Source organism: Psilocybe cubensis, chromosome 9 (assembly GCF_017499595.1).
Source record: "Psilocybe cubensis strain MGC-MH-2018 chromosome 9, whole genome shotgun sequence".
NCBI lineage: Eukaryota > Fungi > Basidiomycota > Agaricomycetes > Agaricales > Agrocybaceae > Psilocybe > Psilocybe cubensis.
In genome coordinates this window covers 524,020-551,056 of record NC_063007.1, presented here as the reverse complement: position 1 = coordinate 551,056, position 27,037 = coordinate 524,020, and the positions used below count along the sequence as shown (strand labels likewise).

Sequence of the window (27,037 nt, the reverse complement as noted above, 5' to 3'; positions counted from 1 at the left end):
GGGCCAACAAAGGAGGATCTCGCTCGTACCCTTCATCAGGGTCCGCTGTCCTCAAATCATGGTGGGCATATGGGTAATTGGCTTCAACAAAATCATTCGTGGCGTCCGAAGGAAACACAGGGAATGTTATTGTTTCTTCTCCAGCATATCCACTCCGTCGATACAATGCATATCCATGGTTCTTGAACCATTTAATCGTGTCGGGAGAATCCCAAAATGCAATCCGCTTGTCGAAGTCATAATCGGTGCCCGATTCGTAAGGGAAGGTAACTCTTAGCCCAAAAGCCTACTGAAGGTTGAATTAAACCCATTTTATAAGAATTGATTGGGTCTTACCGGGGCATACAGAAATCAGCGTGGCTGCTCGCGTGCGTGCGTTTTTGCGTGTGCCTGCGTGACACGCATTTTTGCGCAACAACTGTGTTCTGCACGCACATGGATGTGTTCTGCACGCAATGTCACATATAGTGTTGGATTATTTCCCGCCAGTACTCGTTTATCTCGTGCGTAAGGAAACAAGGATTCTCTTCTACTGGATTAGTTCAATAATAAATGATAATTATTCAATGCCTTGCCAGCACACTTGCATGATTCTTGCCATTTATAGCATTTGGCTTAATTAATAGACATCTACTCAAAATTCTACTATACAGAGGTAAATCCTGTTTTCTTGTGACTTCAGCATTGCTATCACGTCCTACTTATGAGCACAGTTAGCTTGCTTGGATGATTTGGTGTACCTGGGCGTGTTCCTCGACACCATCTCCGGCCGACTACGCGACCAGCCGCATTGCATCCGGCAACACCTTTTATTCAATGATGTCCGACCACATTACCAGTCCCGCGAACTTGAATAAAATCTTTTTTTTTGTCCTTTGGACAAGTATTTGGTGTCGTCGAACGACGATGAGCGTGACATCACAGCACGCTAATCGCACTCAAACTCACGCATCTGACACGCAAGCAGCACGCGACCTACTTTCCCACGTGCACGCGAGGACACGCGATGATACGCGACCCGATTATTGCGTGTAATTGACACGCTAACACCTGTGGTTCGCACGCGATGACCCCGCACACAGATTCATCTTGCACGCCAGTACGAACTTATGCGTTTCTGGCTCGAAGTATCCTACTGAAAAAATGTATTCAATGAAAAGTTCACTGTACATCCCAGCCGCTTGTGGAGGGATAATTATAGAGATATTGTCATTTGTATTGTGTATCAACGGTGTAGTACGGCTTGAAAATACTTTTATATTCACACCTTGTGCCGTAGGTGCATCCTTAGATGGACTGGTAGTGTTGTCTTCTTCAACTGCCTTGATGCTATTTGAATCCAAGTGCGGTATGGATATCTAAGGGATGGCATCTATTCCATGAATAAATGAAGATGAAGAAAGTATAGTACTCATGTATCCTGAGTCTGTAGTGGTGACTTCTGGCTGCTTATGATCTCGTTTCATCATGTCCTTATTAATTTGCATAAAGCTCGTAAGGAGGAAGGTCCACTAACTCCAAAAGAATTCAGAAGTCTTCTGTTGACAACTCAGTAGCGAGTGAAAGACGAAAATTATGTGGGGGAATAGTACCTTATTAGGCTATACACCACTTGTTCTGGAGTCAGAGTCTATTTAAATGAAAAGAAAGGTGTATAACAATCCAGTGCTTACAATAGTATATCTAGTACTTAGTACAACTTGCTAAATGTCAGATTTGTGTTGAGATATGCACGCATATATCACGCTACCTCAATGACGCTGCACGCATTTCAATGACATGTACACGCAAGATCTGTCAATTTGCACGCAAATTCACCGAATAGCATTTATGCGCAGCACGCAAAAATAGGTCGCACGCAGGCTAGCCACGCTCTTTTCCTGGTGCCCGGTCTTACCGTCATCACAACACAGGGTTACAAGTTGCCAATGTTCCAAATTGATCAACATTGAATTGACGCCGGAACGGTCACAATTGCGTGCTGTTACGCTGTAACAGACGGCAAGCGTGCGGCAAGTGCGAGAGTGTCAGAGACTTCATCACCTTACGGAATACACACAGTTCCACCGGTGATTGCATTTCTTCCAGCCCATTCTAATATTTTTGTCGAATTGATGATGTACATCTTAGACCTTACAGGACAGACTCTGTATCATTCCCTGAGGAATAGTTGGGGTTACCTTAAATTTAAGTGTCCGCCGTGGAACTTGAAAGTCAGCGCAATGGGCAAGTCTGGTTAATCGGTCGATTTTAACGTGCCGTCTTAAATCCAACAAATCCAGGATCGAAGATCTAACGGCAATATTATTATTGAGCAGACGTTCGGTTTTACCACTGATTCGCTTTACCCACCTTCCCGTGCTCCATTTCTTCTGAAAATTGAAATAAAAGCTTTAGTGTATAAGTTATATATGATCCTACTTTTTTTTGACCAGAAACCGGATGTAGAAATGAGCAAAACAAATGAGTGTTAAAAATTGATTGTTTTGCAATGTCAACAATGCCATCAAAGTTTCGTGCATGTAACTCAACTGGGTTAGGATTTATATTGCTGCTGCAAATACTTAATAGCCACAGGATCTAATTGAGAGATTGTGGACTGGATAATAAGCTGTCTCATAACTTTGCATGTTCTTGAGGTGCAGGGAATGTTCCGTGAGGATTGTACCGCAATGCTTTTCTTGTAACATCACTGGTAATTGATTGATAACCTGCAACCGTCATTAAAATATCCAGATCCTTCGAAATTACAGGAATTAAGTGAATGTCCAATACATATTAAAGAATAGATAGAACTCACAGCAAGGAGACTCTTCATAACATGGCGGCATCCACTTTCTCCTTCATGTGACATTCCCCAGACATAAAGGCGTCCCACCTGAACAGCGTGCGCGCCTAATGCAATGGCTTTGAAAATATCCGCTCCGGTCCTTATTCCTGAATCGAAGATGATCTTCATTTCTGTCATTAAAGTCAACGTCTGACAAAATATAGTTGATGAATTCTCAACATACTATCTCCAACAGCATCGACTATGTCTGGAAGAACTTCCAAGCTTCCAACTGCGCCATCCACCTGACGTCCAGCATGATTGGACACCACAATTCCTTCACAGCCCAGCTCCAAAGCCTTGCGCGCATCATCCACACTCTGTATGCCTTTCAAAAGGAATGGGCGACCGTTTGATATACGCTTCCACTAAGTATAAAACAGTTCATCAAGTTTGTTTTTGTTTTCATGAGGTATATTCGCACCTCTTTGATTACCCATGGTATTTTTTCCCAGGTGTGCGCTTTACCGTGCCACACCGATGAATCGATCCATTTTCCGCTGTCTTTCTTCAGCTCGTCCCCATATTTCCTCATAAAGACTGGATCAGACTCTCCGATCTCATTTCCAACCTTATGATATAGGAGCAGTCAGAGCTTGAAACTTGAGCAATAAATAAACACCTACACTTCCAGGATAGTAGAAGCTGCAAGGCAATCAGTATGAAGGACATTATTTCGTCAAAGGCGAAAAGAAACTGACGTATAGTTGGCAATGTTAATATCAGTAGGCCGCCATCCAAGCTGCCAGGTGTCCAACGTTAACATACAGACGTCAAATCCACTCTTCCAAGCACGTTCTAGGAGACTGATCGTCTTCAAAGGTGAAATGATTCATTAATGTGTCGTAAAGAATGTCAAATTATACCCACCACTTCGTCGTCATGGCCCATGTAAAGCTGAAAGAACCTCGGTGCTTTCGAAGCTCCTTCGCCATGAATACCCGTATCATCATATGGCACCTGCGTCATTAGCCCTGGCTACGTCTTCAATGGATTGCGATCCCGCCGTGGACAGGCAGTACTAAATGTAGGATTGCTGTATGAGAACGATTTTGGAATCTCGAAAATTTGTTACATACGGGAAGACCAAGCTCTCCCGCAATCTTTGCTGGAACCAACTCTCCTTGACTATGATAAAGCTTATTAATTCCAATAGGTGCAAATAGAATCGGAGCAGGTAGGTGGTGGCCAAATAGTTCCGCTTAAGAGATGCGTCAGATCAACGTCTGAAGGAAAATATCTCCGATGCGCACTGGTAAGGTTTCGAGTGTTTGTATCGACTAGCATTCTAGGGATGATCCTCCACTTGTAAAAGGCCTCTCTAGTTCAAGAGAAGGCATCATGTATTTGAGCTACATTGTGATAACGTGAATTTGAAAGTGAACGTCACTCACCTATTCGCTCTATCAGTCCAGCCAAGTCCTGCATTGGAATTGACATAGAAGTATCCACGGTCGTTCAGTTTGGTTTTCACAGAGTTCGAAAGCTCTTCTGCGTGTACCGAGAAACTAGGAACTAGTAACATATAGAGAAACAACTCTCAGCGATGATTTTTTGAGCCATCAAAGGCGAGCACTAACGGACGCCTTTTTCACCGCCATTTTTGAAAACTTCCCGTTGGTATAGGGAATAGTGGGGAGATGGTCCTTTTGGCTTGTTCGTAGGATCCATGGTAGGTAGGGAGAGTTTATTGAGTGGGAAATGAGCAACGTTGATATGTTTTGGCCCTTGGGCGGAGGTGCTCCAGATTCATTCGTGACATCATAGAAATCCCCCATGTGCCGATCATGAGCTTGTTTCTATATTTAACGATATGTTATGTATTTGAACACAGATATATTGGCTATTTAGCAGTATCAGAAATGGATATTCAATGGCCGACTTGCCAGTACAGTTGAGTTAGAAAGCAACCGTTGGGACCTTTTAACTGAGATATTTCAACAGTCTTCTCGTCATTGTCGGAACGATTAAATATAATGATCCTAAAAATATACGACTGCCTGGGTAAATAGAGGATTACCGATGCAATAACAGTAAGCTGGAAACTCTTTTCTAGTACTGGCAATACATCATCAGTTTCGTGTTGAGGACCTATTTGTACTCCGATCAAACCCGCTCGTCCTATATTTCGTTTACGAACTGGGGTTTGAGGGTCTATTTTTACGCTAAGCGTGGCCCACCTCACAAAGGACCGACGTTCAAAGGCTTACTTCGGTTCGTCGTTCACTTCAGTCACCAAACCTCCAACTTTATTACTAGGAACTTCACTCAACCATATCCCCAGATACAGAAGAACATGCTGTTCTCCAAGAAATTTGACCCCAAGACCGACCTGAATGACCTTTCTGGGAAGGTCGCTCTCATTACAGGCGCCAAGTAAGCAAACCAAGCTGGTGTGGTGTTTCTTCAGGGTAGAATCTCATCGTCTCGCGTAGCACAAATATTGGATATGCTACAGTTGTGCTACAGTCAAACACCTGGCGGTAAAAGGTGCAAAGGTGTACCTGGGTTCACGATCAGAGGAGAAGGGAATCGAGGCGGTACAGAAGCTGACTGATGAGGGTATAGCGGCTGGTCAGGTCATAGCCCTTCAATGCGATATTGGCACACCGGCTTCTGCTAGACAAGCTGCAGAAAATTTTCTCAAACTAGAGAATCGTCTCGATATTCTTGGTTCGTGCATTCAAACCAAAACATGTTTCCGAGTTCATTGTTTTACCAGTCAATAATGCTGGATGGTATGCAGAAAGCCGCCTTCTGTGCCTAATTATGAACCTGCACTCACGAGCACTGCAGTACATACGACACTACCGATAAAACAGCTGCTAATGGTTTGTCGATTATCCGTAGTTTCATACGGAAGCTAGATGTGGCTGACGTCTTGGGGCATTTCCAGGTATAACAGAAATGTCGATGACCAAGTGAAATTTTGATCCTTCTTGTCTTGATATGAACAGAAGTTGACCAAATTATTTAGTCATTTTGGAACATTCCAATTTACAAAATCACTCCTTCCTCTGCTTATCAAGACGTCCGAGGAAACTAACTCTGATGTTAGAATCGTTAATGTCAATTATTGTCTTAAAAGAGACAATAATATAGTCATAATCTGACGCTAATCCCCCAGGTTTCATCAGAAATACATCGACGAGGATTGGGATCGAAACCCTTTGTTGATTTTAGCACCATCGAGCCATTCAAGGAGACCTACGCCAACGACATGGTACCCTGGATGTCTCGATACAGTGAGTTCAGACTTTTACTAAGTCATGCTCACTAACATCTCTATCTTCGAAACAGTCGTCTCCAAACTCGCTATGGTCACCTTTTCTAATGCTCTTCAACGCAAGCTATCCTCGACAAGCATCATCTGCATGTCGATTCACCCTGGGACAGTCAACACGACGTTCCATACCCACTTCAACTATCCACGGCTAACAAACTTCATCGCCTCGATCTTCTTCAAAGGCCCAGAGGAAGGTGCATACAACTCTGCTCTTGCTGCCGCTTCACCGATTGTGCGACAATGCGCGGACAAGTACAAGGGTGCCTATCTTTATCCTGTTGGTCGAATCATTAGCCCCGCGCCCGCAACTATGAGTACTCAAGTACAGGATGATTTATGGGAGACAACGGAGAAGTATTTGCGTGAACATCCCTAAAGTTGGAGAGTAAAATTGTACTCCCTAGACCATCATGTTTGTCATTTTGACTCCGTCTGAATGTATTCAATCCATCCAGGTTGTGGCCTTCCTAACTCGTAGGTCAGTGTAAGTTGTGTTGTGCAATACAAGGATACGCCCGAAGCAGCTTCCAAATTCTCCAGTCTGCCAATTCTAGGTGCTGGTTGCAGGTCCGCCTAATAACAGCCTTTGTCGCCTCACTCATAGCTGCGCCTTGATCAAGGAATTCTGTCCAAATATCAGCGAAATCGCAATGAGTTCCATTCTACGCAATAGCGTACCATGAACGGCAAAATAATTAATGCTCTCTTCCTCCTTTTCCAGCTCCGCGTTGATGCCCATTTTTGTGACGCCCTTTTCAAGTACCTTTACCAACCTTGTTCGTATCCACCCGTTGCTGTCTTCCTTCAGTATTTGCGTCACAATTACCGCCCATTTCTTCAGTTTGTCATCCAGATCTATGACACCTTCATCCCCGCTCACAGTAGCGCTTATGCCATGTGTGATGATCCACTCCGAAGGTTTCCCAACTTTCAACCCGGTTGTCTGGATTCCTTGTGTGCCTTCATCCTCTCCCCATACGCCAAGCAATTCACCTGTCTTCCTTGTCAGAACAGACAATCGGTTCATGACTCCCTTCTCTCTTTCACTTCTCTGGAGCCTTAAGTTCGTATAGCTTTCGTCAGAGAAAGTCTGGGTGTCGTCGATCTCATACATTGCTAACCATCCAGGTCGGGTTTCATCTGCTGGAGGGCTGACGTCGTGATCCGCTGCATAATACCGCGCGCCCGACAGAAACGATGGAAGCCGATTAAGACGTAGGGGTATATGTTCTTCCTCATACCAGTCGTGAAATTCATTGAGGGATAGCTGAGAGGACGGTTGCGAAGCCACTGCAAGAAAAGCTGGGGGCATCTTGTGACTAAAGAGCTTATCCCAATAATCTGAAGGGATAGCTAGTCGAGGAAGCGACCGACGTTGTGAGACGATGTGCAATAATACAGCCGCTGAATCCTATGATCAGTAAACCGGCAATCAACGCTGTCAAGTACGGGCCGTGGACCATATTTGGATCGTTGATTCAAGCTCCGATTCATGCCGAACTGTTTCTGATCCCTTTCCCGTCCTCCTTCTCGTCCTCATTTCCCCCGTTGCTTGCGCCCAGGACCCACGTACTCATACATTCACATGGAGACAAAATCCAACATTCCATCAGAGATATACGAAGCTATCCTTAATAATTTACACGACGATAAAGAATCCCTCGTTAACTGTGCACTCATCAGTCGGCAATTCACTTATCGCAGCCAACGTCTACTTTTTAAACGTGTCGTCCTGGATAGTCCGTTTCAACGTAGTGACAAAGCTTCATCGGTATTCAGTCCTGCGGAAACATTTCTTGAAGCGATAAACCACTCTCCCCATCTTTGCAGGCTGGTTGTTGATCTCCAAATCTCCGATCAACGAGAGTCATCGGATCCGGAATGGACTTACAGTGAGGCGAATTCATGGATCAGACAAGATCTCGCCATAGCAAAAATCTTGCCGCTTCTCTCTGAGCTGGAAAACTTCTCTATCATTGGCCATGGATACCTAGGCAGGCTTAATTTCAATTGCTGGACAGAAGATCTGCAATCCGCGATTTTATCGAAGATACCGGCACTCCGTACTTTGACTTTGGACTGGATTCGGAATGTGCCGTTGCTAATTCTTAGCAACATTCCACACCTGGAGACTTTACATTTCAGTAATGTCAACTTCAACACCGACTTCCCTCCAGCCGTTGAACCCCTCAACACAACAAAGCTCACCAATTTCTATTATAATTCTCATAGCAGTAGTGACTGGCCAACCCTCTATCCTTGGTTACAATCCGAGAATTGTACTGTCAATCTCAAACAACTTACCCATATTTCCATGATCATTGACACACCCATGGAGGCGACGGCAGAAGACGTACACTCAATGTCACAGGTCTTGCGTGGATGCGCCAATACCTTAAAATATCTACATATCTGCTTCAGCAGTAACAGTGAGCTTTCATCTTCGATATGAATGCTCACCGTACCCTAACGCATTCCCCGCAGTCATTACATCGCCGTTCTATAACGAAAGCTTTTTGGATCTCGGCATTGTCCCCTTTCTCGAGACTTTGATAATCTCCGGGTGTATATGGAGTAAATGGGACCGTAACCGTCCAAACCATCGTGCAAATCGTTTGCAGTTGATCACTAACTATCTGTCCCAAATTTGTAGCAACAAGCTCTTAAAAAGAGCTAAGCTAGTACTCAGCATTGATGACTTTGCTGAGCTGTCTCTGTCTGGTTTTGAAGATGCAGGATGGAACGATTTCAGCGCCATCCTGGACACTCTATCGAAAACAACGCACGATTTCTCTGTCACGCTGTGGATCTCGTTTCCGGTCTCAAATTATGTGAAGAACGTTCTGCAGAAACACCTGAAGCCTCTTTGTGAGAGGTCAATTGTGTTTATTTCCTAATAACGGTTTTTTTTGCTTCATTCAGGTTTGTACCACGCATTATACCTTTCATTTCGAAACTGACGAACATCAGATAGATTCATTTAACGCGGAGGAACGAAACACTTTTAAAAAATTATCACTCAATCTCCTTACATGTTTCAAAGCTGGTTGGAAAAATCGAGATAATTCCAGTCTAGCTCATTCTAAATTTTGCTTCTTTTGTACTTTTATTATGTGTAAATTGCTTAGTTGATTCACCAATTAAATTGACCCTAAATAAAACCACCTTCTAAGTCACTTTTATATTTAATAAAGCGCATATCGTACTCCCCACTCTATGCGCAAAACTTGCTCGAAAGTGGACGATGGAATATTAGTACACCCCTACAGTACCCCTGCCCCTAAGTGTCAGACTTTAGGGGGATAACCGGAAATGGAAGTTAGTGACGCTGTATGCCGGACCAATCGTAATTCGTATGCGTGTCAATGAGCCGCGTGGCCTAAATCTTGCTTGAACTCCTCTGTCTTTTGCAAGGTTGTTAGTGATCTAGCAAAAAAGCCGGAAAGATTTTTATTGCCCTTAGCGTCTGCTCCATCGATACATCACATATGCGCATGTTCTGAATGCTTTCACTGAGAAACTGGGAGACTGTATTGCCTGCGGGTGGTTCCGACTGGGGAGTGAATTAACAATGTGTATAGTCTCAATGCTCATAGCTATCGTTTCCAATTCTATCGTTTCACATTAGTCAGAAGGCCCCATAGCTTGGGACAGCGATGTATAGAAGCATTCCAAATGGGCAACGAAGCTGATGGTGGTATTGAGCGTCGTTAGAATGCCGTTTTATCTAACACGACTCACCACTCGTGTTGTGCATGGCTGGTAACTGTTGTATTTAATCAAAAATTATTTTGTCAACGTGATACAGATGCTTATCTTTGACCCAGAGATAACAACGATTGCCACTGTAATGTATATTTCAATATGAGTATATTATATTCTCGTTCCTTGATCAGCAAATTAACAGTTTGTTCAATTAAGCGCTCAAAGCCGTTCGACCAGATTTGACCTCTCAACAAGTTCGTATCGACGACCGACCAAATCACCTTGTTCAATGTCCATTCCCATTGTTGCCAAGCGATAAACTTTGAGCTTAAATACGTACATATACGTGCGTCGTGATCCTTGAGGATTTATTTCGAGTGAACAATTCTGGGTGGGAACTCGAGGAAAGTTCCGGACTGGCTGTAGCGTATATAAAGGTGATGCCCGGACTGTGGGCCTGTTCTCACCCCACATCTATCCATCGCCCACCTTTTGCGTCGAGCCACTACTGACCACAGAAAGCGCATCCCCTTTTTTTTATCATGACTCTGGTATATGCATGTGGCACGAAGACCACGTGTAGCAAGGTCTTTACGACTTTGCAGGCCTTGAAATCACATTGCGAAGCTAAACGACATCTCAACCGGGGGTTGGACTCCATTTTATACAAGTGTAGTCATTGCGACACAAGATATACATCTAATGAAGGGTTGTCGACGGTCTGCGAAGTCAATCTATCCCTACAACTAATTGTTGACCGGATGACCTGTTACAGCATGCCCAAAATGGATGCAATGGCCTCGCGAAGACAAGCAAAAAGAAGAACTTCAATTGCGATATCTGCAATCGGAAGTTCAAGACAGGTGAAGGTCTTGAAGGTGTACGTCGCTGTTTCCCTTAGAAAAAAGCATCTGAGGCGCCACATTTATTGGTTTTGGTTATTCCACAGCATAAACGTCAACCTGGGCGTTCTCATGCACTATATAGATGTGTTTCATGCTCCCGGTCGTTTACGACCCAGCTGGGCCTTTCTACAGTAGGCCATCCATTTCTCCGCGAAATGACGGGTACTTAGTAGTCTGTATAGCACCGTCAAGCATGCCATCCATCGCAATCAACCCCCACGTCCTCTCCAACATTTTCACGGTGCCTTCTTTGCCCGTTGATTTTTAACACTATGGGAGAGCTCAATGAGGTACTTTCTTTTTTTGCAAAATTTAGTGCTAAACCGAAGGAAATATCTGACGGGTCCATACTGTTTTTGCAAAGCACACAAAATTTACCCACAAACGATTCCCATGCGAATTGTGTACCCGTGCATTTGGGACCAAGATGGGGATCGAAGATGTACGTTAAACCTTTTCCCTTGTGATGACCCCTAGTTAATTGTGTATTGTCCAGCATATCAAGGCCTCACACCCATCCCCCGCTAAACCGATGAAAAATACCCCAGCTGCATGCGTAGTGGTCTGTGACCTGTGTAAACAGTCTTTCACCACAAAAGAAGCCCTTGAGGAGGTATTCCTGTCACCTTATATGGGCACTTGGATTATCTGACATAGAAACCTACTTTTGTCCAGCACCTACGATCTCCAGGAAAGGCTCACGTTTTTAAATGCGAGGCATGCAAAATGATATTCAAAAGGAAAATCAAATTCGACAAGGCAAGTCTTTCTGTCGCACCGTCATACTATTGGTTATTGACTCGACGCTTCATTATGTGCAGCATAACGAGGAAGATACACGTCATGCAACAATTGTTGCATTGAAGAACCAGGGCACCTTAACATGCAGGGAATGCAAGTCGGACTTTAGATTCTACTTTAGCCTCGCAGATGTAGGTCTTCTCAATCTTTTCGAGGACTTACATAGTTTGCTTAATATTGTTGTTGAATCCCATGCGATAGCATATTCTTGCGACTAAGCATAACCATGACTTAGATCCAGCAATTGTTCCTGCTACCACCAATACCAAAGTGTCGACGAAAGGAAACCAGTCCATAGCAAATCGCCCACGCGACATGAAGTGCGTTTTCTGCACGGATTTGTTCAAAAGCCCCTCTGGAATCTCTCAACACATCGAGGCGGGTGTACACGAGTTCCACCGCCACCATGTCACCGCCGCAATCAAAAGCATGGGCGTCGTGCCTCAAATCACCATTCAAGACTACACCAACAGCGCCACCCCGCCGCCCGTGCCTGCCATCACCACCTACGTCGCAACGGCGGCTGCCTTCAATGGCAGCGCCTACGCGTGCTTCCTCTGCGAGGCGACATTTAAGTCCCTGCCCGCACTCAATAGCCATTTAAATTCGGCGGCACACGACGCCGCCGAGTTTAAATGTCCGAATGTGAAGTGCGGCAGGGAGTTCACCCTCATCTCGGGCTTGATACAACACCTCGAGAGCAAGTGCTGCGGGCTCGCGCCGTTGGTGGAGATTGACGGGTACTTCGAGAAGCTGGAAGAACAATTCTCGCGCACGATGGAGACGCGCCAGATCAGGTCCACCGTATGAGCTCGCGGTGCTGCGCTGGGCGGGGGAGGCGTAAGTAGAAAGGAGCGTTGTCGATCGATATGCTCTTATGACGTTGCCTCATCTTGTGTAGGAGGCCGTAGGCCAGTTCAACATCGTTACGATACGATTTTGAGCTGTATTGCGGCCTTCATCCAACCTAACCCACCTCCACACAATCCACAATTCCAATCCATCCCCACATCCCAATTGTCGTCGACTCATTCATGGCCATTTTTGTATGATGCCTAACGGTACGGTGAGAAAATTCTATTACTTTACCAGGGTAAAGTGAATTGTCCATGGAGAACCAAGTGAAGTACCGTTGTATACAGTACGGACATAGTCTTTTGTGTTCGTTATGTTTTTAGTGTGCCTGCTACTCATGTTTTTTCTTGAAATGAAGAAGATAAAATTGTTTTATAAGTTGAGCAGATTACTTGGGCGCCTCTTTCCAGCTTTCCTAAAGAGAATCCTGTTGAAAAAGTGCAAAAAATTGAGACGATAGCCCACCGCGAGGGTCGAACTCGCAGCCTTCAGATTGCCCTATTACAAGACCGTAAAAGTCTGACGCTCTATCCGATTGAGCTAGGCGGGCATGTCTTGTGACTTACATAAGGCATTTTGGACAATACAAAGGAGAAAATTTTTTCAATGGTACCTCCGGGAAATCTTTTCAAAAAATATGAGTCACAACAACGCGCAGGGACTCGGTGGAGATGCAAAAAGATGATACAGTAGCCCACCGCGAGGGTCGAACTCGCAGCCTTCAGATTTCCAATGCCCATTGCCATGACCGTAAAAGTCTGACGCTCTATCCGATTGAGCTAGGCGGGCCGTATTAGGGTGCCTTTGGTAGCCAGTATGCCGCAGGGGCTGTTCACACTCGAGGGTACACATCTTCGTTGGTGTCGACCGTCATTGTGGAGAATCCTGTATGGATAGGAAGAAATAGGGAAGTGAGATTTTGCCATTTGTTATCGACATATTGTCCTTTCATTGTCTTCAGAGATCTGTATAAGCAGTAATCCAGATCAGATGCGGATAGTGCTCGCTTGAAAGTTTGTTACACACCAAGGTGTTGAGTTATTTGTCGTATGGTACTAGCGTTGGTGTCTTTTGGGCAATTGGCCATTTGTTTTTGTAAGGTCCGGTCAAAGGATACGCCACGCAATAAGGAAAATACATCATGCGAGAGTGGTCCACCTTATCGAATGCGAATCTGCCGCATCCATCGCCTTCCTGCTACTTTGTTGTATACAATGCATATTTGAGAGTCAAGATAATCTTCCTATGTACAGATTATCAGATTACTCAGGGTCGTTCCAGAAGTTAAACGACAATTCGCCTGTGAAGCCATGTGCCCCTGAATGATTCATTAGGAAATGCCAAAGTGGGATCAAGATAACAATGAGATAAACGCTGAAGTCAGCTTCCAGACATTAAAGCGCACCGCCGCACACGGTGGATTGTGCAATCGCTGAGGATGGATGCTGGGAACAATCAAGGGAGAGCACCGCCATGAGTTGACAAAGATTCTGTGTTGATGGAAGCAGAATGATGAGTTATGTCTTCGACGATGGTCTTGTTTGGCGACGGCGACGCTCCTCTACCACAAACTACGATGAGCTCCAACGACACTGAAAGCCCCGCGCCAGCAGCGGCACCCACCATCACAACCACTGCGGCGACTGGATCGTCGACATCATCGTCCTCGTCCACCACAAAGAAAACAGGCGGCGCTCGCCTGCCCTCGCTCAACCAGCTCGCAGCTCGCATCAACAGCAACGCCGCCGCTGCCAACGGAGGCACAGCACCCGCTCTCCAGCCTAGCACGACCTCGGCCCCACGACCACGCCTCGCAGCGTTTGCACTGCGCACGGGGTCGACAACGAGCTTGAACACCGCGGCGTCTACTACTGACTCTATCGCGGTGAACGCCCCCAGCACACGATCCGTGTCGCCAGCATTCAGCAATGCATCTCAGCAGAGCAGCGCAACAACAGGGGCGAGTGCTGCTGGAGATGGCGGCGGGGAGCCGCTCACCACGGAGGGGCTCGAGAAGCTGAACCAGGAGACGGCGTCGGCGGATGGCACGGTGAAGATCCCCATCCCCGTCGCTGCGGAGGCGCCGAAGAAGAAGGTGGGGTACAAGAATATCCCCAGCTTGGATGCGATCACTGCGCGCCTGGCGAAGACGCGCGCGAGTCAGTTGAGTGTCGACGGCTCGACGATGCCACCTGAGCCGGAGATGATTGAAGATCCCAAGACGCCTGGTGTGCCGATGAAAGCACCTGAGCATCCTCTGCAGTTCCCTTGGTGCGTTTTTTTCTCATTTTAATGCATATAGATGTACTTATGTATACTATCAAAGGACGATATATCACGACTCAAAAGCAAAGTTCCCTTATACGCCAGCGACAGCTGCACCAGGGCACGGCTTCAGTCAACCAGCTCCAGGGACCAACTCCTCCACCGTCCCTGTCAACGAACCCTACTCTGCCTCTCACCCACCCGAGAGTACAGAATACGAAGCTGGTCTCACCGTCATCGGTGAATTTGACACCGTCGAGGAATTCTGCCGCTACTTCAACTGGCTGAAGCCGCCCTCGAAGCTGGAGAAGAACAGCAACTATCACATCTTCAAGTCGGGCATCAAGCCCATGTGGGAGGATCCCGCGAACGCAAATGGCGGGAAATGGGTTCTGACAATGAAGAACAACCCTGCTCTTTTGGATCGCTGTTGGAGCTGGCTTGCTATGGCGCTTGTAGGCGAGGAGCTTGAGGATGGAGATGAGATCTGCGGCGCGGTTGTAAGTTTGAGGAGCAAAGTCGATCGGATCCAAGTTTGGACTCGCGGAAAGGACGACGTCGACAAGCTCAATGGAATTGGAAAACGACTAGTCAAGCTTTTGGATGTCAGTGAAGCCGACAACATTGGACTTGAATTCCAGGTGTGTTGTCCTTAATATCTATGACGTCACTTCTAACTTTGGTTTTCTTTCATCCAGTTCAACAGCGACGACCGACCCCCTCCGAACAAATATCTCTCCATCCAGTCGGCACCTACGTCGTCGTTCCGTCCTTCATTCCAGAGTGCGGGATCTGGTCCACCATCTGCCGGCGTCGGTCACGCATCTACACGGTCTTTCGGTGGAGATGCGTCTGGTGCCTTTGGTGGTTTCGGGACAGGGATGGGTATCGGTGCACAAGCGTGGAAGGCTGGTAGCAAACGTATCTAACCTTCTGGCGAACGTTAATCAAAGTCAAGACATGCTCGTTGAGGGGCAGAAGAAGTGTCTACTACTACTATATTCCTGTTTTTTTTGTTAAAGCGGACGGAGGTGGAAGATGGGGGTTCTGCTGGGACCTGGATCGATATGTACTTGTATCGAAAACACAGAACTGTATATCTGGGTATACCAATCAATGCATTCATTAGTGCAAAATAATATCAGAAATCTCTTTGAGGCGTCGTCTTTTTTCACGAAGTCCTTTGATGGATAGGTCAAATCTAACCAAACAAAGCAAGCGCGGGAAGAGCCGTTACAACTTACGTTCAAGGTCAGTCCTGTCCTCCAATTCAACCCGAATCATACCCTGGATGCCAGGGTTTTCTTTCTATGAGCGTTCCGCTATGATGCTTCTGCAGCTTTTATTTATGAACAGGCAAATATTCCATATAACGGGACGGTTTCGAGCGAATAACAGTTCTCCTAAATGTTTTCAGTAGAAAAAATGGCCACCATCTATGCTTCGGGATGCAATACTGAACCTCGTCCTTCGTATACACATATGACCTTCAGCGCATCGCCAAGCATCCGTAGCATTGCTAATCGTCATAACATTTCAGGACCTTTGCATTTTAGCTAGATCGAGAAGGGCATGTCATGGAGGAGGTTTCACTTGCGTCAGGTGTTAGTTTGCGAGTGGATTATGTGAAACCTAGAGATCAGAGGTATATTCACTACTACTACAAAACCACAAAGGAACTCCCGAATCACAAAAACTTGGTCATCCAATATGTCACTTCCTACGAGAAAAATCGGCAACGACGATGTCACCGCTATGGGGTTCGGTTTGATGGGCATGTCTGCGTTCTATGGGCCTATCGACAGTGACGAGGACAGGTTTAAGGTGCGCATATATGCGCCTCAAAAGTGCATCTAATATGCTCATGAGCAGGACATCTCCCCTAGGTTCTCGATGCAGCTTTTGACGCGGGCTGCACGAACTGGGACTCGGCGAACATATACGGCGACAGTGAAGTACTCCTAGGCAAATGGTAGGCTTTTCTGCTGCCCTTCTTTATCAATAACACAGCTAGACTATTGTTTCACTTTCACCTATCAGGTTCAAGCGAACGGGAAAGCGGAAGGATCTGTTTATCGCGACCAAGTTCGGGTTCACACTTCAAGGCCCGAACAACAAACCAGAGTATATTCGAGAGTGTTGTGATTCGTCTCTTAAAAAGATGGGAATCGAGACGATTGATCTGTATTATTGCCATGTAAGTTTCCGCACCTGTATTTGATTTTGTAAGATGCTAAAGCATTGATCATACAGAGGGTGGATGAGAATATTCCCATTGAGGTGTGTCTTCCTTCTTTATAACGTGTTACGCTGCACAGGCTAATCTCTCGAGCAAAGGATACTGTCGGCCACATGGCCCAACTAGTCAAGTGAGTCTAAATGCCCCAAGTCGATTAGCTTCTACCGCCCCCATTGATCCAACTCCTCAAACGTAGAGAAGGAAAAGTGAGGTATCTAGGTCTATCCGAAGTATCCGGGGACACTCTACGTCGCGCACACGCTGTACATCCCATTTCCGCTGTGCAGATCGAGTACTCCCCCTTCTGCCTCGACATGGAACTGCAGACGACCGGTCTGAAGGCGGCGTGCGATGAGCTTGGTGTGGCGATCGTTGCGTATTCTCCCCTTGGGAGAGGTCTGTTGACAGGGACCTATGTGAGTTGTTTTAGTTGTTTCCTTTGCCTACAGGAGAAATATAGTTTATTGATGTCTTTGGATACAAGAAATCGAACGCAGATATTCCAGCAGATGATTTTAGGAAGACTGTGCCAAAGTAAGATCTTGTCCATTTAAGCATATTGTCATTATTCATCTCATGGTCTACATGCAGGTTCAGTGATAAGAACTTCCCGAATTTGTTGAAGCTGGTCGCCTGCATGGAGAACATTGGCAAAAAGCATAAAGCTACAGCTGGCCAAGTATGCCTTGCGTGGATTCTTGCTCAAGGCAATAATATTATCCCCATTCCTGGTACAAAGAGAGTCAAAGTAAGCTTGACTTTCCTCTCCCCACTTCGTATCATTCCGTTGCTAAGGGCTGACGCTGCTCGCTCTCGCGAATTCGTTTATTCTTTGCATTTCTTTAGTATTTGAAAGAGAATCTCGAATCGCTCAATGTCAAGCTTAGTCCAGAAGAGATCGCAGAGATCAGGAAGACGGCAGAGGAAGCAGACAAGCACCATCTTGACCGATATCCTGCTGAGATGATGACGGCGCTCTTTGCGAATACAGTCCCCAAAAATTGATTTTGGCGTGTCCATTTTTTTTTTCATTCTTTTTTGTGCTTGATTTTGACAAAGGGTGTAGGTTGTAATATTTTAGGTCGTCATTTATCTTTGTGTATTCTTGATGAAATGGATATGTGAATGTTGTGGACACTGTTTGATAGTGGTTTTCAGGCTGCCCTCTTTATAACTCATGCAAAGATGAGGCACTTGATCTGCGAGTGGATAACGGTGTATGTGGGACTGGGATCGGGAAGAATGTATTCCACCGAGCAGTGAAAGCAACCGGCGAACGAAACGACTCTTTTTTTCTTTCAGTGCCCGATGGACTGGATTCAGATTCTAGAATGCCCTACCGAAGTCGGTCAGCAGATGAGTGTGGTGTTATAATGCGTCGGGGAGCGATTTGGGGACGGGAACCTAAGTGAGTAGGTGTATCCTCATTCAGCGTTCGGATGCCAATTGTCTGTTAGACATCAATTTCTGAAATCCCGGAAGGCGATCTGGGAAAACTCATTCCAATCAGATTAATTTTGCTTATGAGAAATGAGGAATTCCCTCGCTTGCGGGAGCTTGTCTTATGCCTTCAAAAAATGGGCAAAAAGTATAGCGCGTCATGGGATCCAAATTTCCTGGCATGGATCCTTGCTCAAGGGAAAATCGTCATGCCCATCCCGGGTACCAAAGACGTCAAGGTAAGTTAAGCTCTCCTTGTTTCTCTTACTGTTCCGTTCCGTACTTCTATGCTGCAATGGCGATGATGAGGCTTTGGATTTTCCGGTACGTCGACGTTAAGCTCAGTCCTGAAGATCTTGCTGCTATCAGGAAGGCTGCGGAAAAGGCGGATGGGCTACACTTTGACCGATATGCTCCTGGAATGGTGGAAAAGGTGTTTGTAGACACGGCTATTCCATTGTGATTATAATTTTACGGTACGTATATTATCTGAATTACTGTTTGCTATGCCACCTCTATTCACGTACCAATTCCCAGTTTGAAAAGAAACTCCTTTAACAAAGTTTCTCGGACACGGTCTGGTTTCCTAGCAATAGCTAGCGAACTTCGTAGTACCGACTTCCTTTGAGTGGAATGTCCACGAGCCTATTTACCGCGAGTTGAAAATTGGTATTGACCCGCTCGCGAAGTTTATCATCGCAGGATATTGAGTGTTTGAGGAAAATCCTAGCGCATATATAGGACCCATCTCGCTCTCCCTACCCCTTCAGTCGCTTTGAAAGCTATCAACCCCCTGCGCAAGGAAACGGCCAAACTCAGAATGCCCATTTCATTCACCTGCCTTACATGCTCCAAGACTTGTTACACCCTCCGTGGCCTCAAAGCACACTGCCGGGTAAAACGCCATACTCGACCCCATACCTGTGATGAATGCGATCTAAACTTTGCATCGGCCCGTGCGCTTGAGCAGGTAAGTTGACCGCTTAGTTTTAAAACATTTTCCGTACCTTGCGATGCTGAAACATTATATACCAGCATCTAACGTATGCTAAGCGACATGCGTATTAATAAGAGATGTTGTGGGCAGAGCATCGAAATTCAGAAGGACCATACTTTGGACTCATTCTCTAACAAATCGGATGTTCAGCGTTTGAATGGTTTTTGTGTTGGTAGTGGGAGGATGTTCATGATTCTGGAACGATGGTTTGATTTCGTTAGTATTTTCGAACATGGGCGAACATGGGCCTTCGAAATTTTCAATGAATGGCCTAGACTATTTCACTCGACTTGCGGGCAATGTATCGTCCGCCAGCGTTAGTTTCTTTCAACAACTCAACGATATTCTATAAAGGCATTCGAACAACAACAAAATTTTATACACATCTCTATACAAAGCGTTTATAGACAGAAACCGAGTCGAACCCTGGGGTGTCAGGCGAGAGGACCGTTACGTACAATCACGCTACTGGCCAACTCCATCGCATTCCATGTATCGAATTCAGTCCTGGGTATATAATTTACGACAGTTCGACAGTGTCTGCAAACAAATCATTTGTGAGGCCTTCGGGGTATCGAGGCAGGTCGCCAACAACAGATTCCAACTTTTGGGCACTCTGCCTGATTGCGTCGACATCCTCTGCTGTCAATTTTACATTGACTGCACCGGCGTTTTCTGCAAGATACTATGTAGAAACATGTGTCAGGTTTAGCTTCACGGTCAATACCCAGTCTTTTTGCGTACCTTGACTGTCTTAGTTCCTGGGATTGGTATAATATCTTCTCCCTGCGCGAGAATCCATGCAAGTGTGACCTGTCCCGACGTAGCATTATGCACTTTAGCAATTTTTTCCAGAACGTCGACGACGTTCAAAATATGTGGGAAGGCCTCTTTGGAAAACCTGCAACTTGGTTAACTACATGAAACATTTCGTTGTATGCTATCTGACCTTGGGAACCTCCTCCTCACATCGTCAGGATGGAAGTCATCAGGGGATTTCTGGAGAGTCTAACTCAGGAAGGTTGAACGTTCGAAACAGAGAACTACCCACATATGCACCGGTCAAAACACCCCTTCCCAAAGGGGAGTAGGCTACGACAGCTACTCCAAGCTCGCGACACGTTTTCAGTAGCCCGTTTTTCTCGCCTTCTATATCGAGTGCAAATGGAGAGTATTCGACCTCTACCGCCGTGATGGGGTGTATGGCATGCGCACGGCGAAGTGTGGCAGCAGAGCATTCAGATAGGCCTATGTATTTAACCTTCCCCGCTCTGCAGATGTGTTTGTAAGAGCAAGCGAGAACAATGTTCAAGATGGACGCACTTGACAAACTCCGCAAGTACTGCGACAGTTTTCTGGATTACATACGCAAAAATTCAGCAAAATGACTATTTTATAGCACTGGTGGATTCACCTCAATAGGAATGCTATGTTGAATACGCTGTGTAAAATATAGATGTTTAATTGGATCAGCCCATGAATACGAAGGCTACTCACAGCAAGATAATAAAGGTCAATGGTATCGACTCCCAAATTCTTCAACGAAGTCTCTAACCCAGCTTTGAGAAATTCTGGGTCATTGTTTGTGCCAGCACGGGTAAATCCCCCTTTGGTCGCGATAAATATCTTATCTCGCTTTCCTGAATGCTTGAACCTAATGTTGATCTTAACACATAATGAAAGCATAAAGACCGAATGAGCACCTACCATCTTCCGATCAACTCTTCGTTATCGCCATAATATGCAGCAGTGTCCCAGAATGTCGAACCTTCAGCCAGTGCAGCGTCAAAAAGCTATGCATCGCTCAACATCAGTACATGACCAACAATCAACGGCTTGATGGGGAACGGTCTTACCTTGAACCTTTCTTCATCACTATCCGGAGTTCCATAAAATACGGATGCTCTCATAACTCCTAGTCCGATGGCTGAGACCTGGTCGGCGCCTAACTTTCTTAACAGTGCAGTCATAATGAAATGGGTTTAAAAAGATATATGGCGTTTCTGAGTGGTTTTGCAAGTCTGATTTGAGTCTGTTGAGGAAATTATTTGTCCCTCTTGGGCTTGAAGTCTTAAATACTGTCTCCAAAATCTTGTCGTCGGCGACGAATCTAAACGGCATGGACTACAAGACAAGCCCAAAATGGTAATAGTAGGCAAGGGTGGCAATATAACTTGACGGCAACCTTGATGGGAGTTGACGTAGCTATGCGGCATTCACTGAAAGTGCAGATTCTGAGTCAACTATTCAATGTAATGAAGTAGTCCGTCCGCACTGTGTCGGACACCCGATGCGCTCCGCATGCATTGTAGCAGGCATGAGAGGCGTCTGATAGGCCCTCCGCAATTTACTGACCATACCATTCTTATGATTCATTCCTTTTCACAAAGCCTAGCACGGTTAATGAGAGCAAAATACGTATATTTGATTGGCAAAAGGCTCACTTCTATTCACATTCAGTAAACTTATAAGAATTGCCCACCATACGTTGAACCGGAGTCTCTTTGTCACCCTGTGCTTGATTCCTTACATGCAGTATTCGGTAGATTGCAACACCTAAAACGGCGCACCCGAACGATATAATCTGAATTTTTAGTGAGCTATTTAGTCCTGAATTCTAACCTTGGAGCCAGTCGGTCGTTCAATACTGAAAAACGAAAGCATGTCTCAGATCATTTGCATCTAAGGTTCAAATTGCGCACTGGCCAGCGGAGCTTCAATTTTAGGTTCAACTTCGCGTGCCATTCTCACGAGGTCACGTATGTCATGTGATTGACGTGTCGAGGATGGATCCACTTGACGCAAAAGAAATTCGACCTTCATAATATCGGTACTATCTTTCGTCCTATTTGCAAGATATGGCGTTAAATGGTATAGATTCATATCGTAGATATTCTAAACTCTGTTGCAAATTCGTAATTGACACTTCTACAGGTCACTTTCCCGACATGATAAACCAGTTCAATAGGGTTGCAACCGAATGTGTGAGCATGAAGTCAGCATTTACAAAATCTTTCAAAGAGGAAAAATGAACAATCCTCCGCGTCTGTCAGGTTATGGCGGCAGTGTGTTACCCCCATGCCTACAATGGTATTCTAGACACTTGGTAGACAAGAATGACACGTTTGCTAGATAATTTCTAGATAATTTCATCAGATTATCGGATGCAATGTACGTATACGACTGGATGCTATTATTGACAGAGCGTGGGCAATCCTGGAAGCGAATGTATGTCTGCAAGTCTTATCGTATCGTTATGCTTAATAAGCCAACGTCGATATCTCCACATTGGCTTACTAATACGAAAAACTGGCTTTTACAATTTGAACATGCGGCGTCGTTGATTGGTTGTCGGAGAAAAACAAATGAGAAAATGGTTAGTAAGCAAGTTTTCTCAATCACGGGATTGTCTTGTTCTTTCCTTCTACGGGTGCGACGGTCGAGTCTACGCCTACAGGTTTCGGAAGTTGGAATAAGAACTCTCATGAACCATTCTCAATGGATTCTAGGCTGGGTAAAATTGGCCAGAGCCAAAGGTATAAAATCTGGCCAAAGAAGTGGTTGAAAGTCATTATCAGTTTCCCCTTCTACATCCAATCAACCCTTCCAAACTTTTAAATCTCACTACACAAACACACAAAGAAATGCCTCTGCCTACTCGAAAAATCGGCCAAGATAATGTCTCTGCCATTGGATTTGGACTCATGGGACTCTCAGCATACTACGGGCCCATCGAGAACGATGAAGACAGATTCAAGGTAGGGCGCTTCCTATCTGATGGTTTGACTCGCTTATCATTGCTGTCCTGATCGTTTTATACTAGGTCCTCAATGCTGCCCTAGAAGCTGGCTGCACCAACTGGGACTCGTCTGATATATATGGCGACAGTGAAGAGCTTCTTGGGAAGTGGTCAGTAAATTTTTCAAATTTATATCATTACGAGTAGTGTTTGTTAACTAAATACCATGAATAGGTTCAAGCGTACTGGAAAGAGGGACCAAATTTTCCTAGCGACCAAATTTGGAGTTACCCCTCAAGGTGCAAATGGTACACCCGAATACGTCAGGTCTGCCGTCGAGAGCTCTCTCAAGAAACTCGGAATCGATACCATTGACCTTTACTATGTCCACGTAAGTCGTGCTTTCCCTAGCTTTTGTTTAGGCCTCTGACGACAATCATCTTCGCCATAGCGTATTGATCAAACTGTCCCTATTGAGGTATGTACATTGCTCTTTCATGTCAAACACTTGAATGAATATTTTGACAGATCACTATGAGAGCTTTGGCTGAGCTCGTAAAGTACGCTTTTCTCATCGTTTTTGATCGCCATTAATTCATTAATCACAACGTATCTCAGGGAAGGCAAAGTACGATACATTGGCTTATCCGAGATGTCAGCTGCGACCCTTCGAAGGGCTCATGCAGTTCACCCCGTGGCCGCCATTCAAATTGAATATTCTCCCTTTTATCTGGACATAGAGAACGACAAGGTTGCGCTGCTAAAGACCTGCCGTGAGCTTGGAATTGCAGTGGTGGCCTACTCTCCTTTGGGCAGAGGCATGCTAACAGGAACATACGTATGTTTCGACCTTTCTATTCCCTGTGCTATGAGCTTAACTATTTCTCCAGAAATCCCACGACGACATTCCAGACGGAGAATGGAGGAAGACAATTCCCAAGTAAATATTCTTGCGTTGCAATCGAAAGTTCTACAACTGATACTTTCTATAACCACTCTAGATTCTCAAGGGAAAACTTCCCCAACATTTTGAAGCTCGTTTCCGAATTCCAAGAGATAGGCAAAAGCCACGGCGCTACCGCTGGTCAAGTTGCACTCGCCTGGTTACTTGCTCAAGGGGACGATATCATTCCAATCCCTGGAACCAAGAAGATTAAGGTATTTCGAATTTTGATACTTCCAGTTTCTATACTCATTAACTTCCCTGACTTCGTAGTACCTAAAGGAGAATATCGCGGCTGCTGATGTGTCGCTCACCCAAGATGAGATTGCTAGGATCAGAAACTTGGCTGAAGCCGTCAATGCCGCTGCTGGTGATTTGGAGAGGTACCCAGTGGGAGACATGGTCACACTTCTCGCCGATACGCCGGAGTTGAAATGATCACAGCTGTTGTGATTCCATTGGGTTCTGGTCTCATTGAATAAATGAAACCATGGACACCGGCAAGTCAGGGAAAAATAACAGCGGGTTGTTGTAATAGGGTTTCTTTCAGATTGTGTAGTTGTTCAAGCTTCAAACCCGTACAGCGTAAAATAATACATATTACCAGCCGAATTACACCCATGCTGAACTCTTACAACTTGTGAGATGCTCGCCGTAAGGGCGGGAACTCGGAGATAGAGATTCCATGGAAAGCGCCGCATTGACACAATTGATCCTGATCCCATTTTCGTCACGCACTGAGACTGGCGACGGTCTTTGGTGGAATATCACATTGCTGATGTCGTAGCAAGAGCAGCTTTCCACGACTCTCGGGAAGACAGGTCTTTGAACCATCTGCGTTGCGTTTGTCAGCCTTAATAAATGTCAAGTATTAATATACTACTCACCTGGCGACATTTGGTCTGGCTTCGATAACATCAGTACCAGCAGCTGGGAGCAAAGTTCCGCAAGGTAAATGATACAGATCCGCCAACGTAATTTCCTATTATTGCTTTCAATGGAGGAACTTTCCTCCAGCAACTTGTGAAACACTTACTTCGCCGCCCAAGTATTTTTGTTTTGAAAGTATTTTCTCGTATACGTCCAAGTTGGCTGCCAATCTAGTCAAAGAAGATTCAACCAGCTTTTCATCGCTTTGAATATTCAGAAACATTCTACAGAGAGATTGAGCGACCTGCGTGAACCATGGTCAAATAACATACGGTTTAAAGATTCTCTCCATTAAGATGGTCCCGGCTAGATCATTAAAATAACTCGTCTCCGTTGACGCCGCTTGCTGGAAACGAGCATATGACTTGAGGTCTTTGGGAATGAGGCCTTGTGTACCCTGGTTGTCGTACTTCATTGCTATGTACTGGGCAATTGCCCGGCTTTCGTAGAGCACAAATCCATCGTCGTCCTATCAACGATTTTATGCTTCAGATATAATAATGAGAATTAAAGATTTCCATACGATGAAAGGGCACAATCCGAAAGGATGATTCTCCAGATGTTTCGCTCCTTTATGTTCTGCAGTCGACAAATCAACAGGCACAAGCTCAAAAGGCACCTGCTTCTCGTATAAGATGCTTAGAACTCGCTGAGTGCATGGTGTCGGGGCTCCGTGAACCTTGAGAACCATCTTTGATGCAGCGTAAGTGTGAATATGTTTATGTGTTGGGGTAGGGTTCGTGCTAACCGTTGACATTGAACTCCCTTTATATTACCCATCTGGCAGAGAGGAAGAAGTCTACCTCTGGTTACTGTTCGGAGTGTAGCACCTCAAAGCATACTCGAAGTGAGGCGGACCAGAGAACAGTGCCCAGATATAGGCTTCGGTTAAGATCTGGTTCTCCGCTTAATTTGCCATAGGATCAGAAGGAAAGCTGCCACGACAAAATGATTGGACAGTCTTTTTCGACACATCTAGCCTACGCCTCCAACGTTAGGGGTATGCCATTTCCTGTCTGAAAGACGTGACCAATTGCTACTGAATTGAATGCCCTGGATTACTGCACATGTACAGCGTGTTGATACTACCTTATTTATGAATATAGTATCATCGGAGGATTAAGTAACAACTTGAAAGAGCGGTTGATCAGATGCTCTCTCCCTCTCAGATGCCAGGAAGAGAACGGACGAAATTCACTTCCAAATTTATGTTGCACAAACTTGGACAGGTGTTAGATTGAATCCTGTGCTACTTACTTACAGCCATATGATTCGCCACGACATGAGAATAAACGAAGCCCTTTGATTTTTAAAAAAATAATGATCATGTTTCGTTTGAGAGGACTTAATCAAACCGAGTATTGTAATCAGCTTTTCTTTCACATGACACGAGATATCCTACCTTTAGTACATAAGTTGTCAAGGAAAAATTACCTTCAAGCGCACATCCACTAGATGCAACCACCAATTTCTGGGATCCATTTTCTAAGTTTATACGCTATGTAGTTCGGAATCCTCAGAGCTCACGATGTAGTGGGCCAGCGCCTATTGGGACCACAAAGTAGTACTATGATTGGGAAAGACTATCATTTATGGAAGTACACGTGTCTCCAGTGTGGCGCAACACTATTCGATGTCAGTCCAGGCCCATCACCTCTGGGTCCCTGAATGGATCACTCACCTTGGTCTTGTTATATATTCATTGCCAGATTGGTTGGCAGAATAAGACGGTGATTTTTTACGTTGATTAATTATTCCTAGCAGCTGTGTAAAGATAAAGCTACCATCAAACCATTTTTACAAAAGGGATACGCATTACATTTGTATAGTAGAAGTATCCGAATTTTTGCTCCACCTCAACATAATGTACTGATTCTCGTCTTATGTGCTTCCAAAAGATATCATGTAACGCACCGAATTTTTAAAAGGAGTGATCTATATGCCGGCCTAGACCTCGCCTATATAATATCGTCTCAGGAACTTGTAGACTCTCATCGCGTGGCTAAATAAAAAAGCATCGACAACAGCTATCATGACAGGGGCCATTAAGACAGGAATTTGACGGTGTTCTCTATGGATACCAACGGGATTTCTGAAATCTG

At 45.2% G+C, this 27,037-nt stretch overlaps 11 protein-coding genes and 2 non-coding genes across 13 annotated transcripts; 7 read left to right on the top strand and 6 right to left on the bottom strand.

Annotated features, from left to right (window-relative positions):
* Window positions 1–2,616: 2,616 nt before the first annotated feature.
* JR316_0009613 (putative lactate 2-monooxygenase PB1A11.03) lies at window positions 2,617–4,501 on the bottom strand (the record flags this gene model as incomplete). The annotated part of the gene is made up of 10 exons (XM_047895306.1): window positions 2,617–2,739; window positions 2,801–2,961; window positions 3,015–3,198; window positions 3,255–3,401; window positions 3,457–3,475; window positions 3,532–3,644; window positions 3,701–3,790; window positions 3,910–3,958; window positions 4,225–4,345; window positions 4,411–4,501. The coding sequence occupies 10 exons, from the start codon at window positions 4,499–4,501 to the stop codon at window positions 2,617–2,619; spliced, it is 1,098 nt and encodes a 365-aa protein (XP_047745025.1).
* A 625-nt stretch (window positions 4,502–5,126) lies between these two features.
* JR316_0009612 (Short-chain dehydrogenase) lies at window positions 5,127–6,492 on the top strand (the record flags this gene model as incomplete). The annotated part of the gene is made up of 7 exons (XM_047895305.1): window positions 5,127–5,206; window positions 5,289–5,503; window positions 5,553–5,568; window positions 5,627–5,726; window positions 5,788–5,898; window positions 5,958–6,075; window positions 6,131–6,492. 7 exons carry the CDS (start codon window positions 5,127–5,129, stop codon window positions 6,490–6,492), a joined length of 1,002 nt encoding a protein of 333 aa, XP_047745024.1.
* A 103-nt stretch (window positions 6,493–6,595) lies between these two features.
* JR316_0009611 (uncharacterized protein) lies at window positions 6,596–7,428 on the bottom strand (the record flags this gene model as incomplete). The annotated part of the gene is made up of 2 exons (XM_047895304.1): window positions 6,596–6,741; window positions 6,795–7,428. 2 exons carry the CDS (start codon window positions 7,426–7,428, stop codon window positions 6,596–6,598), a joined length of 780 nt encoding a protein of 259 aa, XP_047745023.1.
* Window positions 7,429–7,701: 273 nt separating this feature from the next.
* JR316_0009610 (uncharacterized protein) lies at window positions 7,702–9,013 on the top strand (the record flags this gene model as incomplete). Its single annotated transcript, XM_047895303.1, has 2 exons — window positions 7,702–8,545; window positions 8,601–9,013. 2 exons carry the CDS (start codon window positions 7,702–7,704, stop codon window positions 9,011–9,013), a joined length of 1,257 nt encoding a protein of 418 aa, XP_047745022.1.
* A 2,423-nt stretch (window positions 9,014–11,436) lies between these two features.
* JR316_0009609 (uncharacterized protein) lies at window positions 11,437–12,337 on the top strand (the record flags this gene model as incomplete). The annotated part of the gene is made up of 2 exons (XM_047895302.1): window positions 11,437–11,658; window positions 11,729–12,337. The coding sequence occupies 2 exons, from the start codon at window positions 11,437–11,439 to the stop codon at window positions 12,335–12,337; spliced, it is 831 nt and encodes a 276-aa protein (XP_047745021.1).
* Window positions 12,338–12,840: 503 nt separating this feature from the next.
* On the bottom strand, window positions 12,841–12,932 carry JR316_0009608. Its single transcript has one exon. It is a non-coding gene; the product is annotated as a tRNA-Lys (tRNA).
* A 141-nt stretch (window positions 12,933–13,073) lies between these two features.
* JR316_0009607 lies at window positions 13,074–13,171 on the bottom strand. The gene has a single exon. It is a non-coding gene; the product is annotated as a tRNA-Lys (tRNA).
* A 787-nt stretch (window positions 13,172–13,958) lies between these two features.
* JR316_0009606 (Eukaryotic translation initiation factor 4E type 2) lies at window positions 13,959–15,576 on the top strand (the record flags this gene model as incomplete). The annotated part of the gene is made up of 3 exons (XM_047895301.1): window positions 13,959–14,653; window positions 14,709–15,288; window positions 15,346–15,576. 3 exons carry the CDS (start codon window positions 13,959–13,961, stop codon window positions 15,574–15,576), a joined length of 1,506 nt encoding a protein of 501 aa, XP_047745020.1.
* A 781-nt stretch (window positions 15,577–16,357) lies between these two features.
* Window positions 16,358–17,967, top strand: JR316_0009605 (Aldo-keto reductase str7; the record flags this gene model as incomplete). The annotated part of the gene is made up of 10 exons (XM_047895300.1): window positions 16,358–16,471; window positions 16,534–16,619; window positions 16,688–16,844; window positions 16,901–16,927; window positions 16,985–17,016; window positions 17,083–17,302; window positions 17,371–17,420; window positions 17,478–17,634; window positions 17,733–17,876; window positions 17,953–17,967. The coding sequence occupies 10 exons, from the start codon at window positions 16,358–16,360 to the stop codon at window positions 17,965–17,967; spliced, it is 1,002 nt and encodes a 333-aa protein (XP_047745019.1).
* A 496-nt stretch (window positions 17,968–18,463) lies between these two features.
* On the top strand, window positions 18,464–18,789 carry JR316_0009604 (Aldo-keto reductase yakc [NADP(+)]; the record flags this gene model as incomplete). The annotated part of the gene is made up of 2 exons (XM_047895299.1): window positions 18,464–18,565; window positions 18,667–18,789. The coding sequence occupies 2 exons, from the start codon at window positions 18,464–18,466 to the stop codon at window positions 18,787–18,789; spliced, it is 225 nt and encodes a 74-aa protein (XP_047745018.1).
* A 1,054-nt stretch (window positions 18,790–19,843) lies between these two features.
* JR316_0009603 (Aldo-keto reductase str7) lies at window positions 19,844–21,293 on the bottom strand (the record flags this gene model as incomplete). The annotated part of the gene is made up of 9 exons (XM_047895298.1): window positions 19,844–20,008; window positions 20,068–20,224; window positions 20,273–20,322; window positions 20,375–20,594; window positions 20,647–20,678; window positions 20,738–20,764; window positions 20,821–20,977; window positions 21,031–21,116; window positions 21,180–21,293. 9 exons carry the CDS (start codon window positions 21,291–21,293, stop codon window positions 19,844–19,846), a joined length of 1,008 nt encoding a protein of 335 aa, XP_047745017.1.
* A 1,674-nt stretch (window positions 21,294–22,967) lies between these two features.
* Window positions 22,968–24,443, top strand: JR316_0009602 (Aldo-keto reductase str7; the record flags this gene model as incomplete). The annotated part of the gene is made up of 9 exons (XM_047895297.1): window positions 22,968–23,081; window positions 23,147–23,232; window positions 23,297–23,453; window positions 23,514–23,540; window positions 23,591–23,622; window positions 23,681–23,900; window positions 23,953–24,002; window positions 24,064–24,220; window positions 24,279–24,443. 9 exons carry the CDS (start codon window positions 22,968–22,970, stop codon window positions 24,441–24,443), a joined length of 1,008 nt encoding a protein of 335 aa, XP_047745016.1.
* A 329-nt stretch (window positions 24,444–24,772) lies between these two features.
* On the bottom strand, window positions 24,773–25,626 carry JR316_0009601 (Glutathione S-transferase hmp2; the record flags this gene model as incomplete). The annotated part of the gene is made up of 5 exons (XM_047895296.1): window positions 24,773–24,839; window positions 24,893–24,987; window positions 25,042–25,138; window positions 25,208–25,404; window positions 25,459–25,626. The coding sequence occupies 5 exons, from the start codon at window positions 25,624–25,626 to the stop codon at window positions 24,773–24,775; spliced, it is 624 nt and encodes a 207-aa protein (XP_047745015.1).
* Window positions 25,627–27,037: the final 1,411 nt, after the last annotated feature.